This window comes from Taudactylus pleione, unplaced genomic scaffold (genome assembly GCF_031769625.1).
Source record: "Taudactylus pleione unplaced genomic scaffold, aTauple2 ptg000109l, whole genome shotgun sequence".
NCBI classification, from domain to species: Eukaryota; Metazoa; Chordata; class Amphibia; order Anura; family Myobatrachidae; genus Taudactylus; species Taudactylus pleione.
Window position 1 is genome coordinate 14,589,648 of NW_028284511.1, and position 10,092 is coordinate 14,599,739.

A 10,092-nucleotide genomic window follows, 5' to 3' on the forward strand; every position below is an offset into this window, starting at 1 on the left:
CTTAGTGGTGCCTAGCCCTAACCTTCCCTTGAGGTGACTAAGCCTAACCCTACTAATCTCCCCCTGGAGCCCGTAAAATGAACCCTCCCCCCACGGCTAACGGCTTACAGGGCTCGGCTTACCCTAGTTCAGGATGCCGGTTGTCAAGATTTCATTGCTGGGCTAAAGATAGGCGTCGGGATTTCAACACCTATCTTTAGTTCCAGGTCGGCACTCTGACGTAGGCCTCCCGGGTACCGGTAAATTAACTACATCTTGTGGAGACTCGTCTGCTTTTTCTTTGGCAAACTACTTGGCTTTGCTGCAGTCTCCATTTCTGGAGACTGCCCAGACATTGAAATGTAAAATCCAACCTGACTTCTTCTAGAGGATGATCTTCCCGGGCCTACTTATTGATGCCAATTAGCAGAGAGTGTTCCTACCAAAGGACAAGATCAACTTGCTACAAGGACTGCTGAAGTCCCTGTTAGCTCACATGCAGGTTTTGATTCCCCCTTTTCATGAAGATGTTTTCCAAAGGCAGTACAATTTGCACCAGTACATTCTAGGATGTTCCAAACCTGACTAAAAATAAAATAGAAAAGTCTCGCCAGAACTTGTCCAGTCAGGCCTTCAGTCATTTCCCAAGGGTATGTCTAACACTCAGCTGATGGCTCAACTGGGTGTTAGACATGGGTCATCCATTCACAGCTGGGGAGGTTCATCACTTCTCCATCCCGGATAAAGGGTCTTTGGACTCCAGAGAATTATTTCAGAGAAAAATGTCTCTTATCTAAAGTGCTAAACTGTGATGCATGTAAGATGCAATCTAGTGCTGACAGCCTTACAGAACCCTCCTTTTGAACCAATGGGTTTAGTGGACTTGAAGGTCTTTGCCTGGAAGATTGCCTTCCTTTTTGCTGTCTCCACAGCTAGAAGAGTTTTTTGGAGATGGGAGGCGTCATCTAGTAGGTCTCTCTCCTCATCTTGCTTGAAGACCAGGAAACCCTTTCAGCCCAAGGTGATCACCAAGTTCCAGCTAAATCAGGACTTTGTGAAATAGAGCCAAGATCTGACCCCCCTGTAAAGCGGTCGCAATTCAAGATGCTTCCTGCAATTGGCAGTCCATGGGAACATCCATCTGTAGTCAGTCGACCGCATCTATGAAACCTCACCTATGCAACTTTAATTCGGGCCCACAGTCTTTAGCCCAGATTAGGTTTCCAGAAGAAAAGGCCTGTCTTTGTTCTCTGGACGATGTAAGGAGATTGAAAATCTACATCCATAAGACCCAGGAATTGTGCAGGACAGAATCATTTTTGTTCTCTTTGTGCACAATAGAGACTGGCCTTCTCTGCTAGACCAAGTCCTCAAGGGCAGGGCCCGCTTCTCCTGTTTTGTACTCCTAGCACTATTCCTGTCATCAGTGCGCTTCTGTTTCCCGTTCTCCCACCCCATCTGCGAATCTGGTTCTGTGTATCCGCCCATTTGTTGGTTATAGGATCATTGAATTGTGATTTACACCCTAATCCTCCCCCAAGCAAATTTTTGTTATTTAGTTTCACTAGCCATAATGAGTCACTGTATTTTTCCCTTCAATTTCCCTATTAAGTCTACCTTTTGTTAGGTTGTATCGTTTTGGTATAGAAATTCTATGTATTGATGTTCAGTTGTATTGTACGGCTCTGTAAATAGCAAAACATTTCCATGCTTAATACTTTGGTAATGTTCCAGAAACTGCGGGTGCATTCTACTGTATTGGTGGGGGCCTCCTTGTCGGAATGGTGGCCTACACAGCTGCTCAGCAGAGGCCCCATGCTGTGCCGACAAGGAGGCTCCCACCAGTATGGTAGAATGCAGAGCACATCCTTACAAATTCTATACTTTTGAATCCACAGCTACCAAATTCTGCTCATAAAGTACTGTGCACCGCAACTTCTGAGCGCATCTTGCCTTAGGGAACACTATGATTTGTCCCCATTGTATCTAGTGTTCCAAACTCAATGTCAGAAAAATTGGCATTTTTGTACCTTGTTAAATCCTTTTCTCTCATGCCACTGAGGAACACTGTATATTGTCCCATTATTCTGCTTGTTTGGTGGGGGGGGTTGTGGTTTTATTTTATTTTCTTCCCTTCCTTTCCTTCACTTCTCCCAGTCAGCCACTTTGCTATAGATATATATTGTGACAAGAATCGCATAGACCGGGTAAAATCAGTCAGTAGCTTTTTGCTCACCACAGGCAGGTTTACAGGGCATGGCAGTTTCACAGGCAAGATAGTACATAGAATTCCAAACTTAAATAATTCTACAGTGGACTCGCAGGTCCAGGAACCCTAACACTAGTCACCTCCGGACCTATAAGCTGGGCAACTATCTCACAGTCAGGATCAGTTTTCCCAGTGTCTCTGCAGTTCTTAAACCTTGGTGCTTTTCTTTCAGGCAAAAGTTGGAGTACTTTCTTCCCCTACATATATGTAAAAAGAGGAATGGGTTACTAACTGCGTTCAAGAACAGAGGGAATCGGGGAGCAAGTTTCGAGCAAACTCTGCTGAACACTTATAAAGCCGTTACTGAAAACGTTTCATGTGGAGAGGGAGAGGCAATGAATTATAAGGAGTATCTGAAGAAATGCCATGAACTCCCTTATTATGGGTAGGAAGATTTTGGGTGGCTATAAGGAGGAGCACTAATGAAGACTGGCATGGGTTACACTGAACTTTGTATGTTTTGTTTGCCATCAGGTGTGCCTTTTTCTTAGGGGAAGTTGAAAAGCCTACCCAAGGAATTCTGAACAGGAATGGACGCAAGACTGTATCTGTGGCCATTAATATGGAAGGTGTATCTGTAATAGACAGAAAAGAAAAGGTACATGTATGTGATGACATCAGTGGCTCTTCCATGGCTTTCTTTTTATTTTTTTCCTTTAAATACAGTAAATGGTTATCATGTTGAACGTGTAATAGCTGAGCTGGCGATGACTGTCTCAAATCTAACCTAACACTTTGAAGCCCTGTCTCTCCTTTTATGGTACAAGTGAAGGACTACAATTGAATTTCTCAGTGCTTCTGACTCTTCACTGATAAACCAATATGAATATAACTGAGCTATATGATGTAAGTCAGCTCCTTCCCTTTTCCAGTGCTGGATAGGTCATTTCAAATGAATATGAATCATCTGCTCCTCTATTATACGGTTAATATGGAGCCGAGCCTCATCTGATGTCACAATCTTGGCATCTCAGTGTTACTGCAAGGTGGGGCAAATCTGCACCTGGACGAGCGTTCCGTAGGCATTTCTGGTAGATGTCATGTTGGTAAAATGTATAGTTTAAAGGCTAAAAACTGAGCGCTAAGCACATGAAATGAAAATGCTAAATAAAATAAATTCGAAGCATACACTTTAAAAAGATGTTCAAAAATAATAATTATCAGCATAAGTAATGTTTATAGCCTTCTGAGATATATTTGGGAACAGTCTAGTTGGACTCAGAGTACCTCCTGAGATACCATGCTCTGCTCCCAAATATATCTCAGAAGGCTATACACATTACTTATGCCGATAATTATCATTTTTGCACATCTTTTTAAAGTGTATGCTCGTAATTTATTTTATTTTGCATTTTCATTTAATGTTTTTAGCGCTCAGTTTTTAGCCTTTTAGCTATACATTTTATCTATTGTTTTTACTGAGCTGCTTAGTTACATTAGCGCAGCAATACTATTATTTGTACTTCGTTATCATGTTGGATTTCTGTCTGTTCTACAGACCATTGTCCATTGAATTACTTTGGTTGTCCTGCCCCAGTGTTAGTAATCCAGCCACTGAAAATGTAAGGGTGCATTGCATCAAAATATTGGGTGTCTCTTGGGCGGGAATGTGCCTTGATGGAGCAGCTGTGTTCTGGCTGGATACCGGTTTATTTAGTGCATGCCTAAAGATTTAATACTCTAACATACAAAGATGTTTTCTGCTCAAAGCATCTTGCAAGTGCTTCCTCTCTTAGGGAATTCTCTGGGGTGACTTCAGTGATCTAGTATCCACCATGAATGAAAGCGCAAAATCAATTTTATGCACCGATTAAAGCTAACTGCAAGCCAAACCTCTAGCACAGGCCTGGCCAACCTGTGGCTCTCCAGCTGTAAACCCTGCCCTTTACAAGCACCTGTAGTATATCATTAAGCTGATTGAGCAACTACCATATTTTTTGCTCTCCAGCTATACCAGCTGATTAGTGGGAGGGTATGCTGGGACTTGTAGTTTTACAGCAGCCACAGGTTAGCCAGGCCTGCTCTAGCAGATGTTGCTAGCATGAGCGTGTCCATCATGTTTCGTCACCAGACATGACTCCCATCAGGGTGCTTAGAGAAATAAGCACTCCAAAATTACTTCTCAGACTCTCCACTACTAGAACTACAGTGTAATTACAATTTTATATCGCTACGTCAGGACCATATTTGGAATTTTTTATAAAACCTAAAAATTACATTGTCGCACAACTTTACATTGAACGGGTTTGGTACAGATGCCGGCGCTCGGGATCACAGCGGTTAGAATCCCAATGTCTGCATCCCCACACGATTAGGATATCGACAAGCACTGAAGCATTGAAGCACTGCACATATCACTATGATCTGTGCAGGCTTTGCTGTTTTAAAAGGTGTAAAATGAAATAAAATCAACACATTAGTAAATGCTGTATTTTTCAGGACTAAACCGCCAGCGATTTGCCATTGGTTTGTAATTGAAGCCCAAGTCAACATTTAGTAAATTAACAGCATAGAGCGAGGTTACCTTCTTATAGCCTATATTGTTTCTGTTCTTGTTCATTGTTATGCTGATTCACGATTACCAGAGTTAATATTAATGTTTAAAGTTTAAAATGTATTTGTTGGAGAACATTGTTCTTTTCTATACCCGGTGTTCTTTACTCATGACCTATCCTTCCAGGCTTTTATAGAAAAAGGAACCTAATGGGGGTATAATCCAATATTCACTCCACTGGATAGTGCAGTTTTTGAGCACCCTATTATGCTCAGTCTTCATTGTCTTCTCCACTCTGATGTCTTCGGTTATGAAGTAACCAATAAGCTCATCAGAACATTATTAGCAACAAGCGTGCAGTGTGCTGATCATATAGGAGACAGTGTCCTGTCCATCTGCCTGTGACCGCAGCATAATCATAATGTACATTAGGGAGTGGGCGCAAGTTGAAAGTCAATAGGGAGATTTGATTAATGGAGATGGCCATGAAGTGCCGGAGAAACGGTTAGTACTCGAGGCCACCAACATTGCACATTTTTCCTGGTGACCCCATAGAGGTATGCAGATGAATGTGCGATGTTTGGGTATTGTGAGTCTCGGTGATTTGCGCAGCCAACAATTTAATTGTCCCTGTAGACTTAAGTATTGGATAGTGAACCAATCAGTGGGCCTGATACAGGTTAGTACGTAAAACCCAATGGTGGGTAATCTGCGAATGCGCACGAGTCCTGCCAACACGCTCGCAGTGCCTGGCGGTTGCAGCCTGATTAGAGTAGAATTTGTCAGCTAGTTACTCAAAACTGGCAGCCAAGAAATATTTACACCAGTTGAGAAAAGTGGAGTGCTACCAAACGGTAATCACGGTGGTGCAATAGTTAGCTGAGGTCATTTCACACCAAAGCTCTATGTATGTGGAGTTTGTATGTTCTCCCTGTGTTTTGCGTGGATTGCCTTCAGGTACTCCGGTTTCTTCCACAATCCAAAAACATACTAGTAGGTAAATTTGTAGCTTCTGACAAAAAATGAACCCCAGAGTGCATGTGATAGGGAGGGCAGTGACTGATATGAATGATTGTTCTCTGTAAAGTGCTGCATAATACGTGTTTGCTATAAAAATAATTCTTAAATTAAAAATACAAACAGTATTATATAATATATTTTAGTTTTTTTTTATAATATTTCTTTAAATGTAAACCTTATTCTGTTTTTACAGTATATTTTGTCCTTACACTAATGTGTGCAACATTTGAATTCTATTGTAGTCCATATACTGTTCAAAAATAAATGCAAACATTCCATATTGACTCTATGGGGCATATCCAATTGGGCGCAAGGAAAATAACCTCGCACCCAATTTTGGATTACCGTGGGTATTAACGATTTTAAGAAAAGTCAGACTTGCTCTGGAGATGCAAGAGGGGAAAAAAACCTCCCAGCGGTCAAAAACGAAAAAACCCTGCACCTGATTGAATAGCAAAAACCTCACATGTGCAGGACTTTTTACAATTCTCTCCCCCAAATGAATTTGCCCCAATGGTTAATTCCATGATTTTACTAATAATGTCTTATTTTCTTCTACTTTCACAGCATATTTTGATAAGTCTGAAGTTTTCAGAGCTGTCCTGGGATCACACATATCCAGCTGAAGAAGAGCATATTCTTTGGCTTGAATTTGATGGGGACAATGAAGGAACGCCAGTTAACAAGTTGCTTAAAATATATTCCAAGCAGGTGATATTTCTTAACACTTTTGGTAGTCGCAATCCTTGTGTAGGTCAGGTTGCGTTTATAAACCATCAAGGACTTACCTGTACAGCTATATATTGCTGGGCTATTAAAATGTTTTACTTTGAGTAACTGGAGATATAATTAGTATATGTGTTTTTTCTTTTAATTTGTTCTAATGATAAATGTATTTATAGGTGCTGTATCTACTGTTCAAAGTTTCACATTACACTACATTACCAAATAACTCTGTTGAACCACATATTCTATAAATTAGTCTTATTTTATTTGGATTTAAAAAAAACAAAAAAACTTAATACACAATTTGAATTGATTAAATGCATTAACCTAGATGTCTCATTCCAGGCTGAGCTGATGAGTGGACTGATTGAGTATTGTATAGAGCTTGGTCAGGGTACAGAGTTAGCATCTGCAGACTCTGCTCCCAGGAATCCACAAGTGTCTGGGAAAGGCAACAAACTACGTAGACAAGACAGTGTCCTGTGTAACCGCATGAAGCACCTCACTACTATAGATTATGTTGATGATGGTAAGTCAGTAAATTGTTCTAAATAGACTACATAACCTTACTGTATGAGTTTGCTAAATTATATGATGCTTTATAACCCCGCATCCGTTGTTTTGGTCAAATATTTGGTTCCAAATAGTTTTATTGCATCTTAAAATCTAATTAAAATAAAAAAAAAAACAGTATCAAGCTACAAACAGATATCTATTTTTTTTTACACAACTTACATGTGTAACCTCTGGATTGGTCCCTAGACAGTGTCCCACAATCTGTGGTGTTGGGGTTTTTGTGTGTTTAATGAGGAGGAGGGTCAGCTGTGCAGTGTATTATTTTTTTGGAACCACATCCTTGGAGTAGTGCACAATGATGCTCACAGTCCTGATTTGATAGTCACTAGTACTGTGCTTGCTCTGTGACAGTGCAAGAAATCTAACTACACATACCTTGTATTTATTTATGTTTTTCTCCAGGCACTGAAATCAAGCGTGTGAAGCCAAAAAGAGCAGCATCCTTTTTCTCTCGACAATCTGCTCACGGCTATGCGTCCGTGCAGCCTTCTGACATCTCTGGACAGAGCTGACGCTTTCATTCATAGATCACAAAGGCCAAAGTGACTTATAAAACACTAAACCCTTAATATCCATTGTACGGACCAAGCCAAAAACGTAAGAGCCCTAACTGCTGTGCCTTATAATAATGCTGCTGTGCCTGCAGGGGATGACCCATCAAAGTTTCCAGGATATATAGTATGTTTCCAGTCTGATTTACTGTTCTTTTCTAGAGTAAATTGTGGATGTTGTCATGTTTATTTGTTTTTGTTTTTTGTGGGAATATTTTTTTTTTGGGGGGGGGGCGTTGTTTGTATATTTATCTCTCTTCTATCGCCGAGTTGGATAATTGTTTATTCAAATAACACATCAAACACTGATAATTTCCTATCAACGCAACTGTAGCAAAGGAACCATCATTTATGTGTAATTCATTGACAATAATGCCTTCATAGTTGATTTTTGGTGGAGTTATGATAGAGCTTCAGTTATTTGTTTTTTTTTTTCTTTAGTTTGCTGGAAAACCAAAAGTAGCATTTTTCCAATATACGCCTTCATGTCAATATTTGGAATTGCTTTTACTATAAATCCACTTGTATTGCACCTGTAGTTTCCTTCCTTTACTTTATAATTCTGTAATAATCAGAAGTGATTTGATGGTTTGAACTGTTGTATGTATATTGTTATACAAAAACTGATTATTGATCACTTGATTCTGAAATGACTAATAGAAGCAAAGTTACTTTTTATTTATACCTGAGAAATCGCTAAGACCTATCTTGCAAATGACAGCGCAATAGTTCAACTGCTTGGGGCAATGGAGCCTTTCAGTAAAGATGTATAATGTTGACCAGAATTTAATTACTACTCGTACTTACATAATGTTAAGTGGATTGAAAATAAAAGCGTATTTCATGTATTTACAACACACATTTCAAACTAATGTATACATTATATACTCTCATTTAGTATATTGCAATGTAATGCACTAACAGTCAACATTAAAGATGTAAAACTTTATTTTGCCTAACATATTTTGCAAGTAAATGTATATCTTTTTCTACTGGTCCCCATTACATGGAAGGTGATAGCGTAATGGCTTCTGGCTGTACTTTTTTGACCACTGTGATAAAGTTCCTAGCACTTGTTTCGGTACAAAGTCAGTCATGGCTGCTCAGGCTATGAGTAAAGCTGGGTACACACTGACAGATACATTGGCCCATCAATTGATCGGCCAATGTATCTGCTTCCCGCTGGTCAGTGTGTACCCGCGAATGTCGGTGAACGTTGGCTGGACAGATATGTCTGCAGACCGCCCATACACTCACAGCGGCAGCCGCGAGGAGGGGGATGGGACACGCCCCCGGTCACCTTGTCCCTCCCCCCGGTCGCTGGTACCTGAGGGCACAAGCAGATTATAGCCGTTCAGTGTGTATGAACGACCATCATTTGCAGATATATCTGTCAGGTGTGTACCCACCTTAAGACTGATTAGATGGCTTCATTTTTTTTTATACTGTAATCTGTAATGTGATTTTGTACTAACAACGACTGAAAATAAAGTTTGTGTGTAGCAGCCTGTTGTCCAGACGATGGTGTTTTAAAAAATCTTGCATAAACTCAGATTGCTTAAAGGCAGGATGACTAAACCATGAACAGACTGTGTCCGAGGACAATAGCCATGCTGCTAAGATGGCCACTACTGCATAATCTTTTGTGCTGCGGTGCCATCAAAGGGAAATACTGACGCTATGCGCTCCATGGGGACTGCATGTAATGATGTAGTATGGGAGCAAAAGGTTGATTTTCATTTTCTCCGATACATTACCAGTTTTTGGTTCCAACTAGTTGGATGGTTGGAAAGATAATCTTGGGGTGTATAGACAACCTAAGGTTTATTGTTGTATAAGGTATTGCCAATGTGATGATTACATTTGTTGGATGAAGTATTTTATGGTAATTATCCTGCCAAAAGCAAAAAGTTTAGTGGTCTAATTATCAAATAATTGCGGTAGCTTCAAATATTAAGGATCCTTTCAACGCATGAAAGAGGGATCGCAGCAGATATTTCCTTATGTGCCACAGTCCCTCCTTTCCGACAGCAGCCGTAGTCCCTTCCCCAAAAATGCCTCAAATTAAGTGTTTTTTACATTTCAGGTTGGTTTTGTCACTGGTGCTTTGTGGCATTTTTATTAAAGCTACATTACCATATATTGAGTGCAAGAAATAATCAGAAGTCCCAATATGTGTGATTGCTGCTTCTGATTGGTCCTCACACACACACCCTCCTCAACAGCACTACACAGTCAACAGACCACAACTGCTTGCGGGGAAATTTGGCTGCATAGACATGGTAAATAGCACACTGGGTTTTGTTTTTTCCACCCTATCAGGGAATGCTCTTAACGATGGGAGAGGAAAAAACCTATGGAGTGAATTTATGTCACTAGGTGGCAGTGCTTAGCCTCTTAAGTCCTAGAACCAGCTTGTTCTGTAATTTTCCACTCTGTCAGCACTGAAATATTTACTGGAAACATTCCTATTTTTA

At 40.3% G+C, this 10,092-nt stretch overlaps 1 protein-coding gene across 1 annotated transcript in view; it reads left to right on the plus strand.

The window, feature by feature from the left end:
• Nucleotides 1-9,120, plus strand: part of FRMD8 (FERM domain containing 8) — a 40,612-nt gene extending 31,492 nt beyond the window's left edge. Inside the window, exons 7-11 of the mRNA XM_088471083.1 lie at nucleotides 2,421-2,633; nucleotides 2,723-2,846; nucleotides 6,330-6,473; nucleotides 6,834-7,017; nucleotides 7,467-9,120. Coding sequence (XP_088327209.1) covers nucleotides 2,421-2,633; nucleotides 2,723-2,846; nucleotides 6,330-6,473; nucleotides 6,834-7,017; nucleotides 7,467-7,576 — 775 coding nt within the window. The 3' untranslated portion in view covers nucleotides 7,577-9,120. The remainder of the gene's footprint in view (nucleotides 1-2,420; nucleotides 2,634-2,722; nucleotides 2,847-6,329; nucleotides 6,474-6,833; nucleotides 7,018-7,466) is intronic.
• Nucleotides 9,121-10,092: the final 972 nt, after the last annotated feature.